At 52.4% G+C, this 27,868-nt stretch overlaps 8 protein-coding genes across 8 annotated transcripts; 5 read left to right on the top strand and 3 right to left on the bottom strand.

The window, feature by feature from the left end:
• Positions 1 to 474: 474 nt before the first annotated feature.
• Positions 475 to 2,282, bottom strand: BO97DRAFT_454155 (uncharacterized protein; the record flags this gene model as incomplete). The annotated part of the gene is made up of 1 exon (XM_025699098.1): positions 475 to 2,282. The coding sequence occupies one exon, from the start codon at positions 2,280 to 2,282 to the stop codon at positions 813 to 815; it is 1,470 nt and encodes a 489-aa protein (XP_025550431.1). The 3' UTR covers positions 475 to 812.
• A 507-nt stretch (positions 2,283 to 2,789) lies between these two features.
• BO97DRAFT_392248 (MCT family MFS transporter) lies at positions 2,790 to 4,670 on the bottom strand (the record flags this gene model as incomplete). The annotated part of the gene is made up of 2 exons (XM_025693860.1): positions 3,028 to 4,670; positions 2,790 to 2,955 (listed from the first exon to the last, which is right to left on the bottom strand). The coding sequence occupies exons 1-2, from the start codon at positions 4,419 to 4,421 to the stop codon at positions 2,790 to 2,792; spliced, it is 1,560 nt and encodes a 519-aa protein (XP_025550430.1). The 5' UTR covers positions 4,422 to 4,670.
• A 653-nt stretch (positions 4,671 to 5,323) lies between these two features.
• BO97DRAFT_471036 (acyl-CoA desaturase) lies at positions 5,324 to 7,214 on the top strand. The gene is made up of 6 exons (XM_025700010.1): positions 5,324 to 5,832; positions 5,902 to 5,921; positions 6,008 to 6,430; positions 6,495 to 6,576; positions 6,639 to 6,933; positions 6,976 to 7,214. The coding sequence occupies exons 1-6, from the start codon at positions 5,668 to 5,670 to the stop codon at positions 7,017 to 7,019; spliced, it is 1,029 nt and encodes a 342-aa protein (XP_025550429.1). The 5' UTR covers positions 5,324 to 5,667; the 3' UTR covers positions 7,020 to 7,214.
• Positions 7,215 to 8,416: 1,202 nt separating this feature from the next.
• On the top strand, positions 8,417 to 10,208 carry sxa2 (putative pheromone processing carboxypeptidase (Sxa2); the record flags this gene model as incomplete). Its single annotated transcript, XM_025691847.1, has 5 exons — positions 8,417 to 8,612; positions 8,665 to 8,846; positions 8,904 to 9,004; positions 9,057 to 9,283; positions 9,340 to 10,208. The coding sequence occupies 5 exons, from the start codon at positions 8,417 to 8,419 to the stop codon at positions 10,206 to 10,208; spliced, it is 1,575 nt and encodes a 524-aa protein (XP_025550428.1).
• A 4,698-nt stretch (positions 10,209 to 14,906) lies between these two features.
• On the top strand, positions 14,907 to 15,713 carry BO97DRAFT_99309 (uncharacterized protein). The gene has a single exon (XM_025701182.1). It carries the CDS (start codon positions 15,026 to 15,028, stop codon positions 15,554 to 15,556), a length of 531 nt encoding a protein of 176 aa, XP_025550427.1. The 5' UTR covers positions 14,907 to 15,025; the 3' UTR covers positions 15,557 to 15,713.
• On the top strand, positions 15,714 to 18,071 carry BO97DRAFT_99310 (putative sugar transporter). The gene is made up of 6 exons (XM_025701183.1): positions 15,714 to 16,153; positions 16,256 to 16,355; positions 16,414 to 16,426; positions 16,485 to 16,702; positions 16,759 to 17,342; positions 17,409 to 18,071. The coding sequence occupies exons 1-6, from the start codon at positions 15,871 to 15,873 to the stop codon at positions 17,972 to 17,974; spliced, it is 1,764 nt and encodes a 587-aa protein (XP_025550426.1). The 5' UTR covers positions 15,714 to 15,870; the 3' UTR covers positions 17,975 to 18,071.
• Positions 18,072 to 19,179: 1,108 nt separating this feature from the next.
• On the bottom strand, positions 19,180 to 21,440 carry BO97DRAFT_347211 (serine/threonine-protein kinase; the record flags this gene model as incomplete). Its single annotated transcript, XM_025691846.1, has 4 exons — positions 19,180 to 20,356; positions 20,416 to 20,660; positions 20,813 to 20,863; positions 20,997 to 21,440. The coding sequence occupies 4 exons, from the start codon at positions 21,438 to 21,440 to the stop codon at positions 19,180 to 19,182; spliced, it is 1,917 nt and encodes a 638-aa protein (XP_025550425.1).
• A 3,035-nt stretch (positions 21,441 to 24,475) lies between these two features.
• BO97DRAFT_425589 (uncharacterized protein) lies at positions 24,476 to 27,130 on the top strand (the record flags this gene model as incomplete). Its single annotated transcript, XM_025697079.1, has 2 exons — positions 24,476 to 26,557; positions 26,621 to 27,130. 2 exons carry the CDS (start codon positions 24,476 to 24,478, stop codon positions 27,128 to 27,130), a joined length of 2,592 nt encoding a protein of 863 aa, XP_025550424.1.
• Positions 27,131 to 27,868: the final 738 nt, after the last annotated feature.

The raw sequence follows: 27,868 nt of genomic DNA, 5'->3' as shown, positions 1-27,868 counted from the left end.
GGAACGATATGGACCAACGTAGTCATGGCTCGGTTGATCGCGGGTGCTGTCGCTATGGATATCAACTCAGTTGACCATCGACGAGATGGAGCACTTGGACTACGCGCGGTGGGTTGAAGTAGACCTCGGAGAAGGCGGTGGGTGCTTCTTCCCCCCCCCCGCTCAAAGATGTAATAGACTATGAAGTAGGGTACGCACACAAATCCCAACACCCAACCCGGAGTTTTCAGGGAATTCTCCATGGGTGGATCATTCCTCCCTCCCCACCCGGCCCCCCACGCCTTTCATTGTTAGTTATGTCCTCTATCTACGTAGGCTTAACGGTGGAGTATTGGAGATACGCGATGTCCCTTGAACGATTCTCTAAGTTCAGTTCAGAGCATATTATGTAAGGTAGAGGGTCGTGTTAAACAGAATCATATAACCACTAGTTATGGCCATCCATACGAAAGAACAACGGTAAAACGGCATCGCATACTCGTTTGGGAACCGGGGATTGATTGGGATTGCCGCAATGGCTGAGGACTAGATGAGGAGCTCAATTCGATGTTGTTATACCACTGACACCTTTTTTTTTGTGTGTGTAGACTGATTATTATAAAGGGAGTAGATGGAAATACCAAGGACGGAATTGCGCCGGGGGGGGGGAAATTAACATAACATAATATCACGAAAAGATCCGAGAAAGATGAGGAAAACAGATAGAGGTTCCTGGGGCTGAAGAAGAATGGAAAGCAATGAGCAGAGGAGGACGATTCGATTATTCAGTCCACTTCCACTTGTGTCTCCTCAATGACCCGGATTATTCCAACCTAATCCTGGAGATGATGGCGGACGATGTGGGGGAATTTCATGTTGTTTTTGCGGGGGGCTAGGTGGGCTGATTGTGATGGTGTTGATGGGGTCGTTGAGGTTGAGGAGGAGGACTGCGTGAGGAAGGTAGGGGAGAAAACGGAGGTGAATGAGACGGACATATGGCTTGCGCTTGTGGCATGAGGAGGTGGGGGATGGGGGTGTTCGGCCATGGGTCCGAAGGAGGAGGAGGAGGAGGATGACGGTTCGGGTTCGGGTTCGGGTTCGGGGGTGGGGAGAGAGAGAGAAGGCGAAGGAAGAGACAGCGAGGGCCGAGGGAGTGACGGCATTGGAGGAGGGAAGGTATGAATCGGCGGGATCATGCTGCTGCTGCTGCTGATACCTTCAACTGGTGGTGGTGGTATATGGACAGGCTGAGTAGTAGGATGGGCACCTTCCTGAATGGTGGGATGAATCGGCGGTACCAGCGGAGTCAGTGTCGTCGAAGTTCGAGTCCGACTGCGACTGCGAGTGCGAGTCTTGGTGCGCGTTAGCCGGATGCCTCCCGTATCGCCTGTTGGTATAGGCCCTCCTCCTCCGCCTGTCAGAATGGAGATCTCGCCGCCAATACTGCTCGTCTTCGAAGGTAGTGGTTGGGTCGGGGATGACGGCGGGAGCGGGAGGATGCAAATGACGACATCTTCCTCTTCGTCCTCCTCCTCGTCTATATCTTTGTCTTTATCTTTGCCTCGGTCGGGCTCGGTGTCGTTCGTACTTGACTTGGCACTGGCTGTGACACTCGCTGGCAGGACCCCGCTGCTGTGGTCGATTACGGCTTTCTTGAAGGAAAACTGATGCAAGGCAGAGATGCTGGTGCTGGTGCTGGTGCTGCTGGGTGTCACGGTGACGGTGACCATGTGGGCGGAGGGACATGGAGGGCACTCCACAGGCGGGCACGCGGGCGAAGTCCCGACGGGCTTTTCAGTAGGCTCTGGCACCGGTTTCGAGGACTCAATATCGGGAGGTGCAGATTTGGGAGGCTCTGGTACATGCGACGAAGAGGCGGCGGAGCTTGACGTGAGGGAATGCGGGGGATGCACAAGAGGTTCGGACGAGGGAATGCGTCCATGCGGCATACTGCTGCCGGCTGGAGACGCAGATGGGACGCTGGGAGAAACCGGGGGCGGTAGATGAGCAACACCCTCGGCAGGGGCGACTCCTTGAGGGACATCTTGAGAGGCAGCTGCAGCTGGCGACGATATCGCTGGGGGGAATGGATGCACCCCGATATCAGAAGTGGGAATGAGCCTGCTCGAGTTGGGAGTTCCCTCGCTAGGAAGAGGCACAGCGCTTGAGGATTTAAGCGCGGCCGTGGAGGACTGCCCAGAGCTGCCGGCAGAGATTCCAGGATATTGAGGCACCGCCGCGACTTCCGGGGAAAGCGCCCAGGAAGTCAAGATCAGCGCTAGGATCTGCTTTGGAGACGGCATCGTAGTTTGACAATATGCTGATCTTTACGAAGGGTGTTTGAGAACAATCCAAATTGGCCCAGGACTGCCAGAACGAAACTTCATATGTTCATTGGAAATTCCGCGAAGTGAGATATATGAGGAGTTGCATGACTTCGTCTCTATGTAATCAAGGAACCAAATGCGTAAGTCCCTGGAACCCCCCAAACCACATTACTGATTGCTCATTATGACAACAAATGCTATGTTTGTCACTGTTGGGCAGACGTTTGTCGGAAGTGAACTCCGCACATGTACGTACATCCGGCTCGCCTCGTGCTCTTCCTGGAATCTGGGCCAGACTCTCCAAAACTATTATTAACATTAAGCAGGTAGATGTAGGCAAAAGTTTCGCCGAACATTCCTTTATCATAATTTTCGCCAGTCTCCATGCATTGTCTTTGAGACCCATCGAGCCATTAGATAGGATGACTGATCGAAAGTTAATTTGCAGGGTATTTTGAGATTGTTACCATTCTCAGTCGTGATCTAGTAAATCACGAAGGCCTGGCGCCAGCCGACACGGACTAGTTTGGCTGCAGTAACGCAGACGAGACCAACGGCGTAGCAACAGATTGTGAAGGTGATAAGACCCCAATACTTTCCATTGCACCGGGTAAGGATCTCACCAGCAATGGGCATACCAGTGAGGGTTCTAGAGACCGAATCGTTAGCTGGAGAACCCACCGCAGTTTGCGATACTGAAAAGAGCAGAGTATCAACCTACCCGAAACTGACAATTGTGTAGGCTGTGGCATAGTACCTGCCGTAGTTCTCGATTTTGCAGAGCTGAGAGATACAGACGGGAGTAAGACTGATGTTGCTGCCGCTTGCAAAGCCGAAAATAACGCAATATACAATCATGACCGGAACACTATCGCTCGCCGGAAGCCACAAACATGCATTGCAAACAAGGCACAAAGCAACGGTGACGATCAGTGTATTAAAGCGGCCCAGGTAGTCAGCAACGAAGCCAGGGATACCTCGTCCGAAGAACGAACCAGCGTTCAGAATTGCAAGCATCTGGTACGACAGCGTCGTAGAGACACCATTGTCCAGCGCGTAGGAGGAGATAAAGCTGAGGGGAACAAAAAGCCCCCACTCGATGAAGAAAATGCCGAGGGTCGTGAGCGTAAATACGGGGTCCCGGAAGATACTGAAATCAGGAAGGACATTCTCCTTCGAAGCTGGCTTCTTAGGCAACCGGGATTTGATGAGTAGGCAAGCTGCCAGCAACGTGATGAGGCAAATGAGAGCAATCACTCGAGTGGCCCATGCCCATCCTATCTTTGGAAATAGAGCTTCCAATGCCAGTGGGAAGATGACGCCGCCCACGGAACCACCCGTTGCGGCGATTCCCGTGGCGATTCCGCGTTTCTCGTTGAAGAAGTGACCGATCGCCGAGATGGCTGGCGTGAATAGCAACGAAGCTCCGACTCCCCCAGCGACACCGATCACTAACATGAAATGCCAGTACTGCGTGCAGAAACCCAAGGCGATCATCATCGCCATGATGAGCACAGCGCCGGCACAGACAAGAAACCGGGGTCCTTTGGCATCGAAGATAGGGCCGATCTGGATGCCGCAGAAGAAGGTTAGGAAGGCGTAGACGCCAAAAATCCACCCGATGCTGCCGGAGCTGTAGTCCTTCAGCTGATGGCTCTCGATGTACGCCTCAAAGGTTCCGATGGTGTTCACCAGACCAAGAGAGCCAACAAGGCCCATAAAGCTCCCAAAGACGACCAACCACGCTTCTAATCCTCCCTCAGGATAGGTGTTGCCATCAGCATCGGTCGTCCCGACTGTCACAGGGACGCTGCGCGCTGAATCATCCGAGGGGAATTCGCCAGACGAAGGCCTGTACAAACCGCCTTCAAGGGTCGTCGGTGCACCTTGTTGAAGGCTATCGTTGGCCTGTGTCCTTAGATGTGGCTGTTTCTCTGTACCATTCCGAAACAACGTGCATTCATCGTTTCTGGCCTCGAGAGATGGCTGTACGGCGTCTACAGTCTGTTTCTCACCCCATGCCGGGGTTGTCGTACTGCTCAAGTCATTCGGAGACGAGGTGTGTTCAATATCCCCGGACCGTGGAATGTCCGAGGAATTGAAGTTCGTCGTCATATCCAAAGTGGTACTGGCGGGAGATGGACCACAGTCGAGATTGACAGTGAAGGTACTCCGTTTCTCAAATGGCTTGTATAAAGATTGGAAGAGATTTCAGCAGGGCAAAGACAGATGAAAGCACGCAGATTAAGTAAAAGTTCTACACCAAAAAAGCAACCATCTAAAACACGATCCGCCACCGGTCTTCAAGTGCAAGCAAGCATGCCCGAACGAACCAACAAAAGTATAAGTCACGACCAGCAGATGTCCGGGGAAAGCATGGCGGCAAAAGAAGAAAAGAAAAAGTGGGAAGAGAATGGAAATGGTTAATGGATAAGCTAGCCGGACAATCGATTAGTGGGAGACTGCTCCACAGTGGAGAGCTCTGACTGTTGGCTTGGGCCTCTCTGCTTGTCTTTATTATACCACGTAGATACTCTAGGAGTCCAGGACTTCGGGGCCTCGGACTCGTCACAAATCATATTTGCAAGCAACCAGCACTGGCAAGCGAAGTAAAGAACCTGTCGACTTGATTTGTAAGAACAAGGGTCTGGCTGGGCTGTCTGTTGTTGGGCTTGGCGAGCTTGGAATATACGCTAAACGGCAATGGGAAGGTGGAACGAGAGGATGTAGTTTAGTTGTAGTGGCGTTAATGCAGTATCCAGGATTGAGGATGAAACTGCACAATAGTTACTTGTACTTTGTAGAACCGTGTTAGTCAGACTTGTGGCTCATGAAGTCGCAGCCATGTAGAGCAAACCGGAAAGGAGAGAAGGTAAAGAGGAAACGTAAAGGAGCGGTGGAGGGAAGTTGAAGGGAAGTGACATTACGTAAACTGACTACCCTTGCCTGCCCTTTTGGTCAGCCTGAAGAGCTCTCCGCTCCAATGGTGTATATGCCTATTTATGCCTATTTCCGACCGCTACTATATAGTAACAGGTATCCTTCAAATTCTGGGTATTGTTGGGAGTACATCTGAGTTGAACCACAAGCATGTGAAGAATTGCAATGGTCGTTGCCTGAGTGCACGGGTCCAGTAGCATTTGGAGACGCATGGCAGTCAAGATCAATGCTGTGTGACTGTTCAATAAACCGCCCTGTTTGATTTTCCGATTCCTTCCAAGGTGTCACATCCCGGTAGTGCTCGATAGATTTTTCTGGAGTAGTGCTATTGAAGTCCTTGATATTAAAGCGCAGGTGTTTCCTCCACCACAGTCCGGTCTTTCCTGTCCTGGGTGCATCTTTGTTTCTCATACCTCTAGGGATGGCCAGCACTACGCCAGGCAACCGAAAGCCGCGCATCAGCGAGCTGCCAATCACAGTTCAAAACTGGCACCGCCATGTGGATTGGTATAACACGACTTTTGTCGTTATAATACCTCTATTCGGCTGCATTGCCGCTGGCTTCACGCCTTTGCAACAAATAACGGTCATCTGGGCTGCTATATACTACCTCTGGACCGGGCTAAGCGTCAGCGCTGGATACCACCGGCTTTAGTCACATCGGACATATAATGCGTGAGTCTTTCCTCAATTGGGATGGTTCCAGAGCCTAGCCACTTGTGCACATGGACAAGATTGAGGACGAATATATGACCTTCCAGAAGTCTACCGCTGAGGATCTTCCTCGCCTGTGGTGGTGGTAGTGCCGTGCAGGGCTCAATTCGCTGGTGGAGTATCAAGCATCGTGCCCACCACAGATGGATTGATACGAAGAAGGATCCATACAATATCCGGCAGGGCCTGTTGCACTCACATCTCCTCTGGCTCGTCCTGAAGCATGACCCTAAGAACAGTGCTCGGACAGATATCTCGGACTTGAACGAGGATCCAGTAGTCGTCTGGCAGCATCGATATTATAAATCGTTTATGATCGGCTTTGGTTTGATCTTCCCCATGATAGTAGCCGGCTTGGGATGGGGTGATTGGAAGGGTGGCTTGGTGTATGCTGGCATCCTGCGGATGTTCTTACAACAGGCGTTCTTCTGCGTCAATTCGTTAGCTCATTGGATGGGCGACCAGGGCCAGTTTTCACGTGGATTTGGAGGGACACTCTAGACTTGCTGACCAGCCTTAGCCCTTTGATGATAGGAGGTCACCGCGCAACCACTTAATCACCGCGTTGATCACTCTTGGAGAGGGCTATCATAACTTTCACCACGAGTTAAAACACGTCTTCTGCATTTAGCTGGCTCCCGAGAGGTTACCCGTCCTTTATGATTAAACCTTCGTTAGTTCCCATCAGATTATCGAAGTGGTATCGAGTGGTGGCAGTACGACCCTACGAAATGGGCCATATGGATCTGGACGAAATTGGGCCTTGCCTCTGACCTCAGGCGATTCCGTACTAATGAGATCGAGATGGGCCGGGTACAGCAGTTGCCGAAGAGACTTGATCAGCGGACGGCTTCTCTCGATCGGAGTGTCCTCTTGGACCAATTGTCAGTGGTCGACTTGGACGATTATGTGGCTGAAGCGCAACTTGGAAGAACAAAGGCTTCTCTTGCAGATGATGCACACGACGTGACAAGTCCATCCGAGAGCAACAGGCCGAGGAAACAAATGTCCCCAGTCATTAGCCAGGATGCTACTACCATCTCCAACGATGACCCGTAGTATCCCAGAAAAGCGGCTCACATGCGCCCTTCGACACCGTCAACCTGGGGTGCGCGATTGTGGTGGTCCCAAGAAGGATGAAGACGAATATCTGCCTAGTGAGAAGGATTGATGAATGCGACTGATGCGTCTATTGGCCTCTCATATCTCGAGGTTCCTGCCTGGATGGCTCTAGAATGAGTGTGTGGTTTTCCAATTTTCACAGAATGAATCAGTAAAAATTCAATGTTGTTGTTGTTGTTGTTGTTGTTGTGGTCATGTGCTTTCTTAACAACCAGCTCCGTTTCCTTTCTCCGGCTGATCTCCGCTTTCCCCTCTTCCCACTTCTCAGTCTCCACCTTGACTGCAGATGATGGCTGATAAGCGACTCTTTCGAATAAATACTTTGCTAATAGATATTGCTCAATTGATTGGAGATCCTCAGGCCTCTTACCCTTCTTCTTTGACGGGCATGCGAGCCATTGCCAGTCTGGTATCTCTGAAGAGTTTGTGCTGAAGCGTCCGACTGCCATGAGATGAATCGAATCCCACGTTGTCCCTTCCAAAAGGTGGAAATAGACCATACTGACAACGAGTCATGCGCAGTATTGTGCTGAAGGGCATTTGGAATGTATGGCTGGATTCGCCCGCCACAGCCTATCGGCAAAAGCTTGTCCCAAGTTCGACACTAGTCGCGGTGGGTGGCTCTCGACTCCATTCTATCTCCGTCGTACTCCGTCCCTCCTCCGTGAGACACTGCGACGTTAGCAATGGTCTATCACATCATCGCATTGAGACGACCAAAGTCCTAGCCAGTAGCCGCTCGCCTTCGATATTGGCTTATCAGTGCAAAATCTCAACACACTAATCGCCTCCTCGACGATCACTATCATTGTCGGCACTAAGCGGTCAACGTCGCCATTTTTGTATTAGTCAAAATGATCATCCACAATTTAGGGACCTATCCCCGCTACAATAGATGGGCGTCAAATTGGACTTGATTCTGTTCCATGTCAATCGCTGCATTCACCATCTGATCGAGCTTGCCTTCTGCCAATCGCATACTCTTTTTCCATATCATATACCCGCAATCGGCTGCGGTCAAGAGCTAGCCGAGCACTCTGCAAGGTTCCATCGTGCATTCAGATGCTTGCAGGTCGCCCCAGAGAACCAATTATCCTGGCCTCACTTCTCCACTCTCTCACATTCGAGTGCTTCAAGGCGATGCATAGATTGGAGCTTTCGCCGACATGGGGCTTGGTCCACATCATGGCCGTAATATTCTCGCTCATCGGCCTGTATTCTTGATAGCTAGCACGTCATAGCTTGAGTGATTTAAATACCCCTCGTTCGCTCGACCGGTCTCTCAAACAGCCGGGCAAATTCTCGTTACAAGCGTTTTCAGGTCCACTGGCAGTATGCTGTTCCGCAGTTTACTCTCCACGGCTGTTCTAGCCGTCTCATTATGCGCAGACAATGTGTCTGCTGCCAAACTTGGCCGATTCGCTCAAAGAACTCGCGACGCTAAACCGGCGAAGCGTGCAGCGGAGCTTGCTAAGAAGTCGCACTCAACGCCCGTTGAAGACTACCGGTTCTACAATAATGCAACGGAGTGTAAGTTCCCTCTTATGGAGAAGCTTGAGGACAAAGCTGATATAGATCCCAGCCTATCGTGTGAAAAGCCTCCCTGATGTTCATTACGACATTGGTGAGACGTACTCGGGCTTGATCCCTATCGAGAAGGGTGACTCATCGAGAGCTCTTTTCTTTGTCTTCCAGCCTACCGTTGGTGAGCCTGTGGATGAAATCACTATCTGGTTGAATGGCGGCCCAGGCTGCTCGTCTCTGGTTCGTTTCTGGCACTCATCATTGTGCAGCATGAACGCATTGCTAATGAGTTTGCAGGAGGGCTTTCTCCAAGAGAATGGACGGTTCACCTGGCAGCCTGGAACATATCTGCCGGTTGAGAACAAGTACTCTTGGGTGAACTTGACTAATGTGTTATGGTAAGTCGCCAACTCTATCCTACTAGAGGTACTGAGCTGAGAGAACCACTAGGGTCGATCAACCTGTCGGCACCGGCTTTTCTGTTGGCACGCCGACTGCAGTGTCGGAGGAAGAAATTGCACAAGACTTCATCAAGTTCTTCAAGAACTGGCAGCAGACCTTTGGCATCAAGAACTTCAAGATTTACGTGACTGGCGAGAGCTATGCTGGCCGCTATGTCCCTTACATCTCCGCTGCCATGCTGGACGAAAAGGATAAGGAGTACTTTGACCTGAAGGGTGAGTGTCTCCGAAGAACAATTGTAGCTAGGCCTTTGACTCATCATGTAAAACAGGAGCATTGACCTACGATCCTGTTATCGGGCAGTTTGACTATGTTCAGACCGATGCCCCTATCGTGCCCTACGTGCAGGAGAACAAGGTTCTCTTCAACTTCAACGCGAGCTTCTTGGCCGAGCTGGAGCAGCGCCACGAGTCCTGCGGGTACAAATCCTTCATCGACGAGTATCTCGCCTTCCCCGCCAGCGGTGTCCAGCCTCCCAAGAGCATGGACTCCCTGAACGATTGCGACCTCTGGGACCTGGTCAATGAAGAGGTCCTCGGCAACAACCCTTGCTTCAACCCCTACGCGATCAACGAAAACTGTCCCATCCTCTGGGACGTGCTAGGCTTCCCGACCGAGGCCGACTACGTTCCCGCGGGGGCGTCGATCTATTTCGACCGGTCCGACGTGAAACGCGCCCTCCACGCGCCCGCCAATATCACCTGGTCCGAGTGCTCCAACGAGAGCGTCTTCGTGGGCAGGGGCGGTCCCGAGGGCGAGGGTGACCTGTCCGCGAACCCGATCGAGCACGTCCTGCCGCAGGTAATTGAGGGCACGAACCGTGTGCTGATCTCCAACGGCGACTACGACATGGTCATCCTCACGACCGGCACCCTCCTCGCGATCCAGAATATGACCTGGAACGGCAAGCTGGGATTCGAGGCCGAGCCCGCCACTCCGATCCAGATCGACCTGCCGGACCTCCAGTGGGACCCGATCGTGGGCACCACCGGCGGCCAGGGCGACATGGGCGTCCAGCACTACGAGCGCGGGCTGATGTGGGCGCAGACGTACCAGAGTGGGCACATGCAGCCGCAGTACCAGCCTCGCGTGTCGTATAGACACCTGCAGTGGCTGTTGGGGAGAATCGACAAGTTGTAGATATGGGTACTGTGTATACAATGAAGTTGGGAATGACGGACATCACAGCGATGTTGTTAACAGTATATATGATACGAGCAAATTGGCTTACTTGAGAAAGAACGAGGACAATGTGCAAGAGGGACATATATTCCACATCAGTCAACTTTGTCCCTTGAAGAACGGGACAACGTTGACAAACTGGGGATGTCTTTCCTCTTCCAAATCAAGGACTGCGCTGAACTAGCCTGGACAACATCTTAGCACTATACTATAGAAGTAGACTTACTCCTTTCGGGAAAGAAATACACGCGATGAACTAGTAGATAAGCTCAATCGACCAGGGTCTATCAGCCCCTCTAACTCAGCCTAGCATATCATAGGTCCTGTATCCCCTTATCCACGAAAGCGGCGACATAAAGCTCAGACCTGCAGAAGGGACACTCACCAATCACGCATTGAGCACCGTGGACGCACCATCCGACTACCCCTGACCGGCAACTGACTATCACTGATTCCCTGAATGGTATCGTATTCCGGCTAACGCGCCCTACAGGTAGTCCCTGGCTGCGCCCCACCGCAAAGCATAGTCCAGCCCGGGCCTTTGGCGCGCTTCGATACATTATTCAAGGCTGCAGTCTAGTCATCCTGGGTGTCAACTAGTCATTCAAAGGTACCCACACCGCGCCTCCCTCACTGTGTATGTATCTGGGAAGACATGAAGAAGTGCCCCCCCACCCCCTCCCTCCCTTTGTCTTCTGCTCAGCGAGCACTTGGGTCAGAGGTGCGCTCTTGCTTGATACCCAAGAGGCAAGGTCATACCGGCTGCCTTGGTTACTGGTAGTGCGCGGGAGTGATGTAAAGGTAAGGTACAGTACTGTACATGCCCGTGCTCAGAGGAGCGAGTCGAACGTCCCCGATGCTAAGCTTCTACCGGAGAAGTCTAGCCCCGTGCGGTGCATGGACGGTGGCTAGGTAGTCCTGGCCAAGAATCTCGGGTCGTTCCAGCTTAGTGCTGCAGACTTCCGTTTGGGCATTTGAAATAACCAGTCAGGGGTGCTCTGTTCGAATGGAGATTGATGTATGTATCAGTGCACCTGGCAGCCTGTCCAAGGTATCTTGTCTGTAGAGTAGTTCGCTTTGTCTATACTGGAGAGTCATCTAGGTTAGGCTGGTAAGGGTGTGTGACCTGAGATATGGGTTGAACAGGTGGACGAGGCCTATCTGAGATAGAAGGTAAGTCGCCCTGTTTGAATATATGGTCGCAAGTGATGATTTATATTAGAATTCGGATCTGGTAGAGGAGATTTGTTCAAGCCATGAATACTAGCTACCCAGCTACTGACTTGGTTCATCACTATGGTAAACCTTGAAGTGTGCATGAGGACCCATGAATATGTAATCTGCAGCTCATCACCACGGCTGCGTACTTTCGAGTCATACTTTCTAGCTTAAAAGGCTTACGGTGCGTCTTCCCCGATTGGCTCTTTCGGAGGCGTGCTTGTAGGGTTTCGAGGGGGGATATCATTTGGGTTGTTGGATTGTTGGGCTGTGGTTTTGTGGAGAGGTGGTGATGCTGGTTTTTGATCACCTGCACTTTGGCTATATATGGTGCTTTTCAGCTTGGTGCGCAGGATACTGTTGGTACACTATGCTGTATGTGCCCTACTGACCCAGACCTTCGCAAACGGTAGTAACAGGAATAGTACGATTAAGAGCGGCTCGGCCAGGGCGATAGGAAAAGCCGGCACGTATTAGTGATATGTGAGATCGTGATTCATGACTTATGTAGGCCTAGGCGTCAAGGTGTGGGTTGACAAGCAGACAGGCAGATAGATAGCTTGATGACTGGGGCCCGCTACGTCAAGCGATCTATAGGCTACTATCGAGACGTTGATTGCTCAGAGAAACCAAGCATATCAGTTGTGCACAGTTCACTGGGGTGACTTGAGCAGCATGGGCCAGGACAAACATACATCATTGTGCTCCCCACTCCATGCCGCTCAGTGAGCGAAACCAACGCCAGGTTTGCCCTAAAGCGGGAAAGAAAAGTCAGAGGCCGCTGTGCTTTCGCTTACTCTGTAGCGATGCTAAGTTAATCTGGTTAGTGTAGTGGTCGACAATTAGACTACTACGTAGACCATTCTGTCTTACTCAGCTCATCTCTCAGCCATTCAGCTGCCATATGCTTCAATGAAGATTCGTAATGGATGGGTACCTTATATCAGGCCATTACTATACGTTCCTTTATGAGTCCAGGTGCAGATCATGCCATTGTCGGGTGGATCTGATAGAAACTGTGCTAAGTAGATATGAGTCGGTTGAAGAAGTCAATCTGCACAAGAATCTGGTTTGGTTGGATTGGGATCGCTAAGCTGAAGAGGCTGAAAAACACTCGACCGCCTTCGATGCTGATAAAATGCTCCATACTGCACGGTATCGATGTTCCGGACTGACCTACCGTCTCCCTCCGTTAATGAAGAGCATTCGGTACCATTAATAACCGAGATTGCGCAAAATGCAGCAACGTAAGTCGTTGAGTCGATCAAATTGCGACTCGTGTCCCGGTGTAACATCAAGTACGCTGACAGGCTGGAGAGGGCACGGTTTACCCCGTACCTCGGGATGTCTTTTGCCCCAAAGACGGTCTTGTCGCGCTGGGAAGACAAGGTCAATTCGGATTGGCTGGGACCAAGGTTGCCAATGCCGAGCGGACTCGAAGAGAGACCATGGAGAAACAGGCTAGGGGGTCCCTAGACTAAACGATACTAGAGATGTTGGACTTTGGCCGCATCACCATGGGTATTCGGGACGGATAGATTAATCCCGAGCCACCTTGGCGAAAAAGCACAGTGATTGGTCAAAGTGCGACAGCGCTTTCCGTCGGTCTTTCAACGGATTGAGTGGAGGGGTGGAGGGTGAGGTCTGCAATCACCCTCGGAATGACCGAGGCCTTGTGTAATGTACAAGCTGTGCTATTCGGCAAGTATTCTCTGCCCTTTCGGACAACAGATTTGGTGCACCACGACAATAAAGCTGGGGTGGTAGCGGACGCTCCGGGCTGGAGGGGATCCTGGTTCAGGACGGATGCGGAAATGAGGAATAGGGCCATGATGAAAGGCTGCATTAATCTTGAGCCCTAGCCTGCTCCGGAACCCAGACTCATGTCAACAGGGTCAGACAAATTGGATTTGTTGACTTGTTGGAACTCTTGGCTCCGTGCGGTGATGCGGTGGTCGTGACTCGTTCGCATGTCTCATGTAGATCGTTCCCTACTACTAAGTCCTTGTCGGAGTATCCTTGCTGTTTCTTACCCAGACAATGTTATTGAAAGCCATACCCACCCTGATTCTCTCAAGATGACTGCCCTCTGCGGTGAATTGAAGTCTCGTCTCAAGCCTGTGGCCAGCCGAAGAATTGCAGCGGTAAAACTATGCGGTTTCGCGGCACCTTCCAAATTGTCGCCAGGCATCCATTGGCCCCGGCCCGGTACTGACGCTGTCTCCGGATGGGGTAAGTTCATTATTGCCGGTTGTGGATTAGTGTCAGATTGAACCGTGTGTGGCTCGATGACGTAGAAGTCACTTCAATCTTGGCACGTGGTCTTGGCCCATCGGCGCGGATATTCTCCATCTTTCCCAATCTTTCCCATCCGGCTGGTTGATCAATCATGAGAGAGTCCTTTCCAGATTGACTCCAGCCATTCGTTGTCTAACTGGTTGATATCATCACGCGATCAGATGGACACCGAACTGGTACTGATAGATAGATTGTGCATCAGTGATGCAGCGATCTCTCCATCTTGCGGCGTGCGGTGGGGATTCCAATCCAGGCGGAGCCCGCGGATGGCCAGAGAGCCACCGAGCCAACGCCCAAAGAAGCTTAAGGTCGCTTCCCAGTTCGACGCGAGGCTCCAGAAAACCATCGCGAGCCAGTGAGCCACACCCGAAAGATGGGTCATCCATGATGGGGTGGCTTTTTCCCGGTCGAGGACCCTCAATCGAACGGTTGAAGATGGAGTTTCATGTGAATTGAAGGAAGAAGAGAAAAGAAGAGGGAAGGAGGGAAGGAGGGAATCGATAACCTTTTCTGTTATGTGTTGGTCTAGTTATTGCCTTTTATGGTCTGAAACTGCACCGATAGTAATCTGTGACTACCATTGGAGATTGATAACAAGATGATCGTCATCAGTGCCTGTGGTGGTGGACTTGTCCCTGTGTGTCCCTTTTTCTTTTTTTTGCTCGTGTCTCTCTGCCCAAACGCAGTGCTGCTTTTGCGGGCCGTTCTGCAGCCAGACAATGCCAAGAGCACCAATGCCCCACCTCCACACCACGGGTTGATCAATCAGCGCATGGCAAAAAAGGTGTCGGCGACGGCCGGCGTGATCTGGGCTGAGCCTATCAAACGCCCCGCGCCATTCTCCTTCTCCTCCGCTCCCGGCTTGCTGCTTGCTTGCTTACTTGCTTACTACAGACTGACTATCAATCACTGTCCACTACGGTTCAGCTGCAGTCTGTTTTGTCCACCCAAGTCAATGTGGCTTGTCATAAGATTTCCCCTTGCAACTCTTCAATATTGCCTGTGTAGCCCTCTGCAATAGTCAGGAAAGAAGGATAGCATACTGGGTGGGTCTTCTGGGACAGCCTGGAGAGCATTCAGCATCCTGAGGGACAGGGAAAAGTTTTTCTATCACTTTTCTTCTCAATCTTGATGCTGACAGTCTTGCCACACGCTGACTGGCCCATCAGCTGCATGAAGACCCATTGTGTCTGTTTTGCCCCTCCAGTATCGATAGCAGACTAGCGTGAAAAGAAAAAGTGTAGAGAAGAGCGAGCAAGATGAGGGACGATGCCATCACTCTCGGCTTCTCCCTTTCACTGCTTCTCTCGAATTTCAAATCGTATATAGACTGCAAACTATTCTCTCCATCCCTAGACGAATTTCTTCTTTTTTCCCCTTACCACCTCACGGCCCTACTCTCTCTCTCCCTCTCCATCTCCCTTTCCTCCTCTCTTGGTTCCTCTCCGCCCCTCCCCCGCAATCCCACCCATTCATCCTCCCTTCCCTTTGCATCCGGCTATACTACCACGGCACCACTGCTGGAGGCCACCACTCCCGCAGTAATTGTCTCATCGCCTCCTGAGGCTTCATTTCCACCCTGTTTTCTTTTTCCAAGGACCTGTCGTCTCTTCAACTGTGACCTCATCGCCTTTCCCAGGTTCCTTCGTCCTGTTTTCGCAGGTCAATTGAACTACCGTTTTTTTTTTCAAACTATTCTCGCCCTTTGGGCTATCTACATACCATTTACTCTTCTTGGCCCTCTTCGAACATTGTTTGCACAGTTTCAGCTGTACTATTTGCCTCACTAGCAGCGACATAGGACCGACAGATCTGTTTTGCCCTCGCGCCAAAGCAATACCACTGCGCCCACCAATTGACCCTCGCGACTACCTGCTTCATTAGCCAAATCCCATCAGCGCTCTGTCGTCTCAATCCCTCCCTGCCTGCATCCTGTGCGACCAGAGAAGTAGTACGAATCTCACCAGTGCCATCCGCTGAACCCACCCGGTTGTCCCTTCACGGTAGACAAGCCCTCGACAGCGCCTTCTCGTCCCTCATCGTCGGCCATTGACCCCCCAGAGATCGATCCCAATTCCCAGCATCATTATTGGCCCTAGCAACCATGCCGTTCGGAATCAACCCGTTCAAAAACCACGACCACAGCGACTTCGCTGGGGTCGTGATCCCTCTCGAACAGGCCCCAATGCACGCGAGACCCACCCCTCAGACAGCAAACAGCCCTGGCAACACTGATGAAAAGACTGATGAGAAGAGCCTTGACAGAGCTCCGTCGGAGGAAGCCGGCTTTGGTTCGGTTCAGAACTATGACCATATGACCATTGAGGCCCTCCGCGCGGAAATTGAGTCCGACCTGGTGGCCACGGGCCAGGACAGTGTTTATGACCGTATGTTATATTGCAAGTCATCGCGCTAACATGATGGCCCCATTGCAAACATCCTTTTCCTTCCCTGCTGCTTAAGGGCAAAGCTAAATCGCAGATATCCAGGCAAGGCAAAGGTCATCAACAGAGCTATCCAAGATATTGGTATGGGTCGGTATCAATGGGAGCTCTTTGCCATGTGTGGTTTCGGATGGCTCGCGGACAAGTAAGTAGAAAGCCCTTACTTCCGCAGGTTATCATGTCGCTGACGCTGGACCCACTAGTCTCTGGTTGCAGGTAAGAGATTCGAATAGCCGGGTAGATTCGTGACGATTGTCATGCTAACGTTCCCAAGGGTATCGCTTTGACGCTGACACCCATTGCGGAGGAATTCGGTGTCTCCGACACCCGGGTCCGGTTTACCACCTGTGCTCTGTTCCTGGGTCTCTGCATTGGCGCTTCGTTTTGGGGTATCGCTTCTGATATCGTCGGACGTCGTCTCGCGTTCAACACGACGCTCTTCATTTGCAGTGTCTTTGGTGTTGCCGCGGGTGGCGGTCCCAACTGGGTTGGGTATGTTAAGTACTTCCTATTCGATGATGGTCAGCGACTAATCTTGATAATTCAAGTACTTGTGCCCTCTATGCTTGCTTGGGTCTTGGTGTCGGTGGCAACCTGCCCGTCGACGGAGCTTTGTTCCTGGAATTCTTGCCCTTTGCTTCCGGCAACATGTTGACCATGTTGAGTGTCTGGTGGCCAGTTGGTCAGCTGATTTCCAGTCTGCTCGCCTGGGCTCTGGTTCCGAACTTCAGCTGTGAGAGCGGTCTCCCTTCGTGCCATGATGTGGCAAGCGGGGTTGCTTGCTGCAGCAAGCAGGACAACATGGGCTGGAGATACCTGGTCTTCATCATCGGTGGCTTGACCTTCCTGATGTTCATCTGCCGTTTCTTCCTCTTCCACCTCTATGAATCGCCCAAGTTCCTGCTCGGCCGCGGCCGCCAGGCTGATGCTGTTGCTTCTGTCTACGGCATTGCCCACAAGAACAAGGCCCAGACCTGGCTCACCGAGGAGATTCTGAACGAGATTGGCGGCCATCATGAAGAGGCGCAGAAGGAGAAGCTCAGCTCGGGTGAGATCGTGAAGCGATACCTCTCCAAGTTCTCCTTCGACCACATCGCCCCGCTCTTCGCCACCAGGAAGCTTGCTATGAGCAGTACGTTTACCAACCATTTGAACTCCAAATGTCGTTGAACCTTAACTTGCTAACATCATCCTCTAGCCATCCTGCTCTGGTTCTGCTGGACCACCATCGGAATGGGCTACCCGCTCTTCAACGCCTTCCTGCCGCAGTACCTGGCCAACAACGGCGAAAGCGGCTCGAACTCGACCTACGTCGCCTACCGCAACTACGCCATCACCTCCGTCGTCGGCGTCCCCGGCTCCATCCTGGCCTGTTACACCGTGGAGATCAAGTACGTCGGCCGAAAGGGCACGATGATCGTCGCGACCCTGATCACCGGCGTCCTGCTCTTCTGCTTCACGACCTCCACCAACTCCAACGTCCAGCTCGTCTGCTCCTGCCTGGAGGCCTTCTTCCAGAACATCATGTACGGCGTCCTGTACGCCTACACCCCGGAGGTCTTCCCCGCCCCCAGCCGCGGCACCGCCACGGGTATTTCCTCGTGCCTCAATCGCATCGCCGGCCTCTGCGCCCCACTGGTAGCCATCTACGGCGGCTCCGCCAGCCCAGACGCCCCCATCTATGCATCGGGAGGGTTGATCCTGGCCGCCTTCGTCGCCATGTGCTTACTCCCCATCGAAACCATGGGCAAGCAAATCATGTAGAAACACGAACAGAGTCTTCTCCCCCCCCTTCTTTCGCAAATAAGGGGTCCCCCTGCTTCCCTTCCCCTTCTTCATCACGCATCTTGATGTCCTCATGTCGATATTCATGTTCATGTTCATGTAACGGTTTTGGTAATGATGCAGCATTGATCTACCTCATGATTGATACCATTTTTGTATTGTTATTGTTTTCTTAGTTTGTCTCTTTAGGTGATGATTGGATAAAGTGCACATAGGTAGATGCATGAGTTGCGTGCATATGGATGTTGGATAAGATTTTCCCATGTCGTCGTGTACGGTCGAGGTTCATTTTCTGACCTGTGTATATCGTGTTGTATCTGATGGATGGATATGTTGTGCATAAACACCCCCCTCCCCCCGTCCCGCTGTACAGAGAACCAAGGTCAAAATCAAGTTCAAATTCCCGAAAGACAATCAACCGAAAGACAGTCATAAACATAAGTTGACATCGATTCTCATCTATCATACAATACATATGATAAGTCGGCAAGATCACTTCATTTACAGACCTGCCACAGAAAAAAAAAGGGACAAAGAGCTGGTACTTATAATCTACGTACCAACGTATCTTGACACACATAAAAGCTGTTTAAAAAAGGGATCATAATGAGCAGAAAAAAATAGACGAAAAAAGTCTGTGGAAGCCCCAAGAAATTTGCTCCTTCGCAGGTGTATGTTCATGGACGGATAGCAAGATATGACAAGATCATGGTTAGGGGATTTAAAGCGGATTGGGAGGAGATGTATATGATTTGATCAATCGAAGAGACGCGATAACCGACTAATTGGACATTAGAAGGAAACGGAGACGGGGGCATATATGCGTGGTAATCCGAGTTGCAATCCTGACGAAAGAGGGGGAAAGCAGGGTAAGGGGAGAATTGAAGAAGTGTAAAGAAGTATAGAGAAGTGAAGTGAAAAGAAGTGAAGTAGAAGAAAAATCACTGAGAATATCGTCGACGCAAGGAGAAAAACACGCAAAAAGTTTTATCACAAATGGAGAAAAAACACCCGGAGAAATGCAACCGATTGATAGATATGACCCACCCAGAGGAAATCAATCCCATTCACCAAATCAGAGAGAAACATTGTCACCGTATGCACTGAAATCATAAATAAGGATTCGTAGCCCGAAGGCTGTCTCGATTCGTTAGGAACGTGACCTCGGATCATCGGCAAGGAAACTAAGCAACAGGTTGGCCATGCTGTCGTCGACCGCGCTTCTCGAGCAGAGTAGCATTGTCGAGGTTCAGCTCGAAAGGTTCCCGGGCGCCTCTAGCGATGCTCTGCCTTGCAGCAGCGGCCACCTTGGCACTATGTTGTCCGTAACCCTGTTGCTGTCGGGGCTGGTGGGCTTGTCGTGCTTGAGCGGCATGACTAGGGGCGCCGCTCAGGTTCGTAGATCGCAGCTTCGCCTCCATAGCGGCAACATCGCCAGCCTGCTGGGACGATTTCGGGATCTTGGACGGTGCGAAGTCTTCGCGCTGTATGGGTTGATAATTGATCTCATCCGGCTCGTCGTAGTCCTCATTCAAAGGATTAAGCGCCGACCGGAAGTTCGTCGAGGGGTTGGCCCCACGGTATCCTTGACGGAAGTTCTTGCGACGCTTGCCCTCTTCTTCTTGTCTGTGCACAGCGTAACCAACATCGAACACCTCGCGCAAGTTGATCGCGCCTGGGGAGCGGAAGTCCATGGGGCGCTCCATACCAGCCGAAGGTTGATCGCCCAGGCGGGCGCTGATTGGCGCGAACGGCGCTTGGTCGGCGGCAAACGCATCCAAAGGCTGTCCCTGCTTGCGAGTGGTAAGAGGAGTTGCAAGGGGAGGAGCGTCTGCGGCGGCCTCGGTGGCCTCATCGGTGCCTCGGATCCAGGGATGGGCGAGGAACTCCTTAATGCTATAACGCTTCTCCGGATCCACTGTCAGAAGGTGAGAGATCAGGTCCTGGGCGGACTTGGAGATGTCGTCCCACCATGGCGACAGGAAGGTGTATTGGCCACGCGCAACCTTTTCTGTGAGGATCTGGATGCTTTCATCATAGAATGGCGGGAATCCACAGAGGAGGGTATAGAGAACGCAACCCAGTGCCCACATATCGACACTCTTGGAGTACCGCTCGTCTTTGACAATCTCGGGGGCGGTGTATCCGACGGTGCCACATGGTGTCATGGTTTGGCTGTCCCAGATAACCTTCGACAGCCCAAAGTCGGCAATCTTGATCACACCGATTCCACCGGCACCTTTTCCGGGTATAAACTCGCCCTCATCGACCTTATCTTCATCACCGGGCTGGCGAGGCTTGGGGTGTTTGCTCGGAATGAACTCTGTGGGATAAAACAGAAGATTTTCGGGCTTGATATCGCTGCAGTACGGGTCAGTTTTTCTCTATCGCACCAAACCGGAGGTCAAAAGTGTTCATACCGATGCACAACTCCAGAAGTCTCGTGAAGATATTCAATTGCCTTGGCGACCTGCAAAATAACATGGCGACTAAGCTCCTCACTGAAGTAGGTCAATCTGACGATTTGATGGAACAGCTCGCCACCGGGGCAGAGTTCGAGGATGATGTAGTAGTATTGACGCGACTCGGAGAAACTGATCAACTTGACGATGTTGGGGTGATCGAGGTTGCGCATGATCTGCACTTCTTTCAGAATGTTGGCACGCTATAGCATGGTCAGTCATTCTTGTCCGATAACACAATTGGAGCCACTTATAGCGAACGACGCGGAGCGTAACGTTGCAGGACATAAGTGGATGATAGACAAATGCAATTGGTGGGCGGAGGATGTTTCTAGTGTTTCTAGTGTTTGCGCACCTCCGTAGCTTTGGGTTTCTTTCTGATCCCCGGATGCAGATGGGCGGCAGTCTAGTAAAACGACATTGGCCAAACAATTCAACGACAACGACAGAGCATCAAACACGGCACCATGGGAAGGGGAAGAGAGATGAGAAAAGAAAGCAACAGTAATCAGAGCAAGGGAGACAGCTAGTGGTCCTACCTGGTTGCTGTTCATCTCGAATTTGCGCACCACCTTGATGGCGACTTCCCCAAATTCGCCAGTAGTGTCCTTCGCACGGTAGACGTTGCTGAAGGCGCCATCACCCATCTTTTCCATCAAGATCCAGCGCTCGAGACCCGGGTATTTCGGCATCTTGTTCCGGCTGCTCTTCTCCTCCGCGATGATCTGTTCAATCTCGAGTTCGCGAGCTCGCCTGGGCTGCGACGAGTCGGAGTTTCTCTGCGAAGGCTGGGCGTGGCCGTTACCCAATTTGCTGTCAATGGCGTCGAGGTTCCCGGCAGCGGCGGGATAGGAGCCTTGTGGTTGACGTTGTTGTTCGGCATGGATGGGCGAAACATTGGTGGTGGGTTCGGCATGCGGCGTCACCAGGCGGGCTTGCTTCCCATGACGTATGAAATTTTTGAGACTCTGTATGGTACTCATAGTGCTGAGTAAGGGGGGTTTTGAAAATGAAATGAGAAGAGATAGAAGCGGAAAGATGAGGGAAGGGGGAGGGGAACGGGTCCAGGTAAGGTAAGGTAGCAGTAGCCAGAAACAAAAGATGATGATGAAATAGGATTTGGAAAGAGACCGTCAACCGGGAATGATGCGGCTATCGTCCGGAAACTCTTTTTGTCTAGAGTTTCCCTGTCTTAAACAATTTATCCTTCCTTCTAAGTACTGCTTGTTGTTTGGGTTCCAAGAAAGCCTGAAAGTTGATTGTTAGTGGGTGATTGAGGGTGAAGAGGGAAGATCGGGAAGTGGTGGTGTTGGTGGTGATAATGATGACGATACGGGATGGGTCGGAATCAAGAAGGAAAGCAGACGGGCACAAGAGAAAGACAGAATGGAATGACAGGCATAAAAGGGTTGGGAAAGGAAATGAGAAAAAAAGAGGCGAAGAAAATAAGAGTGGGGAGGGGCAGATTTACCTGCTGATTAAATGCGCAGTGCAGAAGGAAAAACGGTGCGCAGATGACGGTGGTGGTGGTGATGATGGGCGGGGGGAAGAAACGATAGGGAAGAGAGGTATGAGATAATTTAATTTAAGGCTGGGCTGATGGAAGGCAACACAGAAGGCAAAAGAAGGCCGTTCAGATCAGTTTCAGTACCTGAAAGAGGAATTCTAAACGTTTTGCAGCCTGAGAGGGGAGAAAGTCGAGGAAGATAGTGGGGAATGGGCCGATACAGTTTCAATAATGTCTTTTAGATTGTGTATTTGTGTTGTGGGAGAGAGTAGGAAAGGAAGCAGAAGAAAAAAAAGAGGAGAGATGCAGACGGCGACACAATTGCGATGAATGAGGATATAAAGTTCAGATCAAGTGCGCCGTCAGCACAACGCCATGGCTTGCTGGATGAGGCAAAGAACGAGATTAGCAGCTGATGAGCTGAAGGGGAAAACTGAGCAAGCCACTCACCAGACTACACCATCAAACAGCAGCAGCATAAACGACAGTGACAGAGGGGACTGAGAGTCTCAGAGAGAGAGAGAGAGAGAGAAAGAGAGAGAGAGAAGCGTCATCGTAAGTTTGATTACAATCTCCATACCCCAATAATACATCTCCATACCTACCCAAATCCCGACGACGCCCCGATTTCCCTACCAAAATTACCGCCTGACCGAAAATCACAAACACGATGACGTCGCGGACGAGGGGGGTGGTAATTACTCAATGCGGTCTAGTGGACTCACAATCTGGCTGAGTCAGCCGCCCAGGGCGGATCGCTTCCCCTCTCTCTCTCAGTCTTCGTTCCTCTCTTCCTCGGATCTCTCGTTCCCTCTCCTCTCTCTTCTCCCCCCCCCCACCAACGGCAGTGACGGAGCACGGCGTCATCTCTCGTCATGTTTCCATCCCGATCGTCGCGACGGTTCTGTTTTCTTCCAATGGAATAAGATGTCATAGCTTCCCATCTCCGCAATCCCAGGTTGAACTACTCAGTATCCGGGAACCCAGAGGCCCAGCGATTGTCTAGATCATGTTCCGAACCCCGTTCACGCACGATTTGGTTCCTCTCAAATAGCGGTTGATAAATGGATGTCATGGTGATAACTGCTGGCGGCTGGAGATCGATAAGGACACTTACTCTAGAGTCTAAATACAAAAGAGATCGAATCTTGCTGGCTGGCTTCTTCCCCCACTTTCCTCCCCTCCCCCCCAGGTCTCTCCTTGTTCTGTCAGGAGTTCATGGGCTAAATCCCAGCCATTAATATCAACTAGCATTTAAGCTTCCTTTCGGTTACGGGGAGCTACCAAGAAGAAGGAAATCCAACCATCAACAACCGGAACGAGGTGGTGAGGATTGACCGTGGGTTGCGCGCGCCACTCCCGAGCGATGGGCCGTGAGAGGATGTCATCGATGATGCAATGCGACACACTGTGTTGCTGGTTCGAGGGGAAATCCCAAACAATAAGTACTAGAACAATAATATAGCCTGGAGGGAGGGCGTGGGAGGACAGGGCGCTGACAGCCGAGTTGTAGTCTTAAGTCTTAAGTAAATATAGTAGGTAGTGGTGGTGCAGGAGTGGGAGTTTCCCGTGATGCTGCAGGTTGAGAACAATCTGAGTTCAATGACTGGTGGACGGACGGCTTTCCTGCTTCTCTCCATGTCTGTTTGTCTCTCCTCTCTCTCTCTCTCCCTCTCTCTCTATCATTTTTCTTCTTCCCAACTCTTCCTCTTCTTCCTAACCCCCTCCCCCTCTCTTTTCCCTTCTCACCGTCCAATTCAGCTAGCCAAACAATTGTATCCATTTGTTCAGTCATGTAGATCATCCTAGCCCAACGTCTATTGTCCGCAGCCATTCTCATTGCTTTTCTTCTGGTGGGTGAACCCCAAACGGAACTCCACTCGCTGTCCGCGCTGGATCCGCAACGTGGAATGTCCCTGCGACTCGCTCGCCTTGCCTCGTTCCTCCTCGCTCTGCTCTTCTCGGGCCTTTTCGTGCCAACAGGATCGCCTCCTGCGGGTCGTGCCTTGCCTGCTGTCCGTTCTTATCTACATACTCTATTTGTAGAGCCAGTTCAGCCGGTTCGAAACCTTGGACTTAAATTTATCTGGCTGTGGGCTGGCCTGGAGCCGGGTGGTGTTGGGACTTTGTAAGACGCGCATTGGAAGGCAGTCACACACACTACACAGACACACACCCTTACGCTGCACAGAATCTCCCTTGCTGTCTCAGAGGAAACGAAGGGTCCGGAGTTCTTTGATCTATAATCTCTTTTGGTTCTTTTCTTGGCTGTGCTTCTACAGGATTGTAGTGTTCCTCCACCGACTCAGCCCCCTCTCCCCACTCCGAGGCAGCGTCTCTCTCTTCACTATTGCTGCTATGCGGCCTGGGCCAATCTGACTTGGAACACCCCCTTACAAAGAAAAAAAAAAGTGTTCGACATTTTGAATCGCCAGAATCCAACACCATTCAACCTGACCACTGCCTGGTGGTCACTTGGACCAATCTGCAGTACCGTTGGGCCTCCTCACAATGCCCAGCCTGGCGAGTGCTGGCACCTCTGGCACCTCTGGCACCTCTGGCACCTCTGTTGCCTCACTAGAACACTTGGATCCGCCCCAGTTGAGGGCCCACAAGTCTCTACGTCGCAGACCTAATGTTCCCTTGAACTCTCCATCCTCCACCTTAATAAAACAAGTGGGCCACAATGGCGTCCCGTCAGGGACAAGCCCTCTGGCACCAGCACCTGTTCGTCCCTTAACGCCCCCCGGTGTCGCCCCAACTGAAGACGAAAATATCCACGGGGCGCATATCGCAACAACACCTTCGCTACTCTCGATAAGCGATGCAATAACTCCGAGGCCCTCGCATCCTCCCACGCCCGAAACCACCCCGCCTCAAGTCGCTGCATCGGCTCATCGTCCGGCCCTCAAGCAACTCGCGCAGTCCTTCTCCTCGTCTCGGGCGGATTCCTTTCGCACCGCCTTGGAAATCATCTCAGATGCTGGAACTGAAATTCCGTCTCGGTCAGCACGATCCTCCTCGGTTTTAACCCGGCAGAACGACTCGTCCGATCACAGCGACACGCGAAGCGGAGACACGACTCCGATACCATCACACTCACCTAATCGGAATCGTTCCTCGACACCAGAGATGCCCGCAGCAGAGACTCGGAAAGATGCAGCAGCAATTCCACTGGAGCCGCCTCCCCGTGAACGAGAATCTGCGTCTTGCCGTACCTCCCGCGTCGACCGCGACCCAGACACAGCGGAACAACGATTTTACATGGTCGGGTCGGATGCAGACAGCACAGACGTGCTTCCCGTCCGTTCCAAAAGCCAACGCAAGCAGGGGGGTGACTCGCACGAGCCTGTAGGCGGGTTGTCAATCGAGCAGTTCCGGGAGCAAATCGGCTGGCCCCAGATGGAACCACAGCCGGCCGAGCCAGACGCCTCTCGAAGACTATCCAACGTGTCGACATCATCTACTGTAGAGGTCATGATTATCGATTCCCCGAGGTCAACTCAGCGATCGCTGCGTCACACGGAGAAGAGGAGCTCTCTCCGCTCAGTCAGCTCTCCCTTGACCAAATCGGAACACACATCGCTTGTTTCTAACCCTGACTCGCAGCATCGCCTGGTACACAAGAGTGCGCGAATCACAGAGCATGATCGTCAGAGTGTTGCTTCGGAGATGTCGTTATCCGGAACTTCGGCGATGAGCTATCTCCCCCAGAACGTCGAAGTGGTGCCTGTGGTGGTGATTCCTGAGCGACGTTCGTCCCTCAAGTCTTCGGCGTCGACTAGTCGGAATACTTCCCAAAGTCGCTCCCGACATTCGAGTCGGCGGGCACCAGTCGCCTCAGGAAGCCGACCTGGCTCACTTGAGCCTCCGCGTCGCAAGGAGCGGACGCTGTCTGATGCGAGCAGCAGTGCGGACAAGCGGGCGCAATCTCGAGGTCGAAGTGCCGGGCAGCCAGTCATCCCGCAGCGTAACTCATCATTGTCCGCACCGACTAGTCGTAACAATTCACGGACCACGTCTCTTACATCTGAAAGCTTACGAGATCACACGGCGGCGATGGAGCAAGAGACGCGAAAGAAGCCGGCACCGCTGCCCCTGTCTCAGCCCGAGGGTGCTTCTCACCGCCGAGCCGCGCCGGATGCGCCCGAGGCCGCCAAAACGCAATCCATCATCATTGGCGTCGAAGACATGTCGCATCTCCGGCCACCCTCCATGCCGTATACGCAGGTCTCCATTCCTTCGTCCTCTCCCGGCGTGATCGAAGTCAGTGAGGCGAGGACAGTCGCCATCTTCCCGCACAACAACGAGTCATTATTGCTGGTAGAGCCACAATCACAACCTATCGCGCGTGTACAGATTCCTGATCTAGCATCCCAGAACGAGCCCCACACGCCGGTCACGGCGACGCGATTCGAGGTGGACTCGCCCTTGAAGAACCCGCGCCAACCCCCCAAGCCACCAGTCTGCCAAGTCTCGCCTCCTTCGCCCGTGCAAGACGCCAGTCGCCACCTGGGAGCGGCCGTGAGTGAGTCGACGGATGCAAATGGACGTCCAGCCCGCCGGTTTGGGTCCATCCGACGTCCGTGGATGGTACGTCCTCGGTCTGATTCATATAATTCTGCTCTCCAGTCTTTCTCACTGACGTCCGTAAAGAACCGCAAGGCGGGCAACGACATGGACGGGCGTCTGCAGCCCTTCTGGCGCCCGCGCCGCTTCTGGGACGACTCGGAGACCGACAGTGCCTCCTCGCCGCGAGAGAACGGGAGTCCCGTTGACCAGCACCCGGAGCCGGACACGGTGATCAAAAACTCGCTTGGGATGCCTCAGCAGCGGGCTGTGCTGGAAGGGCCGTCCATCTCGCGGCCCCCGGAGACCAGACGGCGGCTAGCCGCCCACCATGCCAACCGTAGCACCCTGGTCGGCAGCCAAGTCTTCACGCCGGAGGCCCTGTACTCGCAAACCTCGCTCCACCACCATCGCTTTCAATCGCTGTCGTGGTGGCGGCTCCGCCTGCGGGCCGGCAAGGTGCGCAATCTGCGCAGACGCATACGACGATCGTGGCAGCAGCATGCCGAGCGGCGCCGCGAAGCCAAGCGCGAGAAGCTCAAACAGAGCATCGGTGATGCGGTGCTGGTCGATTCCAGCACCAGCCCTCGACCATGAGAGGGTTTACGATCAGATGATTTACGCCATTTGGATTAGAGTTGGATGTTTACGTTATCGTTATTATTTCTTGATGTTTATGAGTGACGAAGTTCAACGATTGATGATACCACTGCCTGCTTTTACAGTCTGTTTCTCATATTGATACCGCAGCTAGCTTTTTCTTTTATAAGTATATCCACATCAATTTCAAGAACCAACAATACTAATCACAATTGGATACCACAAATAAACCCCGAGATAACCATAGAACCCCCCATCCATCCCTCCACATAACCCAAGCCCCTACCCAAGCATCAAAACGCAAAGGACATAACCCAATCCATCCCACCGCCACCCCCACAAAAAATACATAAAAAAAATCACCGCATCCGCCCCCGAACAGCCATCCCCGAAAACTCCGCCTCCCGCACCTTCCTCCGCCTCCTCAACTCCTCCCTCTCCGCAGCTCCTAACCCTAACCCCTCCTCCCCCTCCCCTCCTCCTACAACCCCAGGTACCCCAGAAATCCCCATCCGCCCCGCATCCACCGCCCTCATCCGCTCCCACATCCCCGGATCCAGAAACGGCTGCGGCGCCAGCGCGCCGCGGAATGTTGTTTCCTGAGGATTACGGTGACTGTCTTGAGGGCTGATGGGATCTGGGCTTTTGCTTGGGTTGGCGGTGGAGGGGAGGATGGGGAGGGTGGGCGTTGGGTTTATGGTTTTGGTCCTGGGGCGGGATGGTTGCAGGAGGGGG

Source organism: Aspergillus homomorphus (genome assembly GCF_003184865.1).
Source record: "Aspergillus homomorphus CBS 101889 unplaced genomic scaffold BO97scaffold_23, whole genome shotgun sequence".
NCBI classification, from domain to species: domain Eukaryota; kingdom Fungi; phylum Ascomycota; class Eurotiomycetes; order Eurotiales; family Aspergillaceae; genus Aspergillus; species Aspergillus homomorphus.
This window is presented reverse-complemented; position numbering and strand designations above follow the sequence as displayed.

Bases quoted from the DNA above. Each gene is read 5' to 3' on its own strand.
- BO97DRAFT_471036 (XM_025700010.1), top strand. From the start codon at position 5,668: ATGGCCAGCACTACGCCAGGCAACCGAAAGCCGCGCATCAGCGAGCTG. The intron at 5,833-5,901 runs GTCATCTGGGCT...CACCGGCTTTAG, and splicing joins CGCCTTTGCAACAAATAACG to TCACATCGGACATATAATGC. The intron at 5,922-6,007 runs GTGAGTCTTTCC...ATGACCTTCCAG, and splicing joins TCACATCGGACATATAATGC to AAGTCTACCGCTGAGGATCT.
- BO97DRAFT_99309 (XM_025701182.1), top strand. From the start codon at position 15,026: ATGAGGGACGATGCCATCACTCTCGGCTTCTCCCTTTCACTGCTTCTC.
- BO97DRAFT_99310 (XM_025701183.1), top strand. From the start codon at position 15,871: ATGCCGTTCGGAATCAACCCGTTCAAAAACCACGACCACAGCGACTTC. The intron at 16,154-16,255 runs GTATGTTATATT...GCAGATATCCAG, and splicing joins CCAGGACAGTGTTTATGACC to GCAAGGCAAAGGTCATCAAC. The intron at 17,343-17,408 runs GTACGTTTACCA...ATCATCCTCTAG, and splicing joins CAGGAAGCTTGCTATGAGCA to CCATCCTGCTCTGGTTCTGC.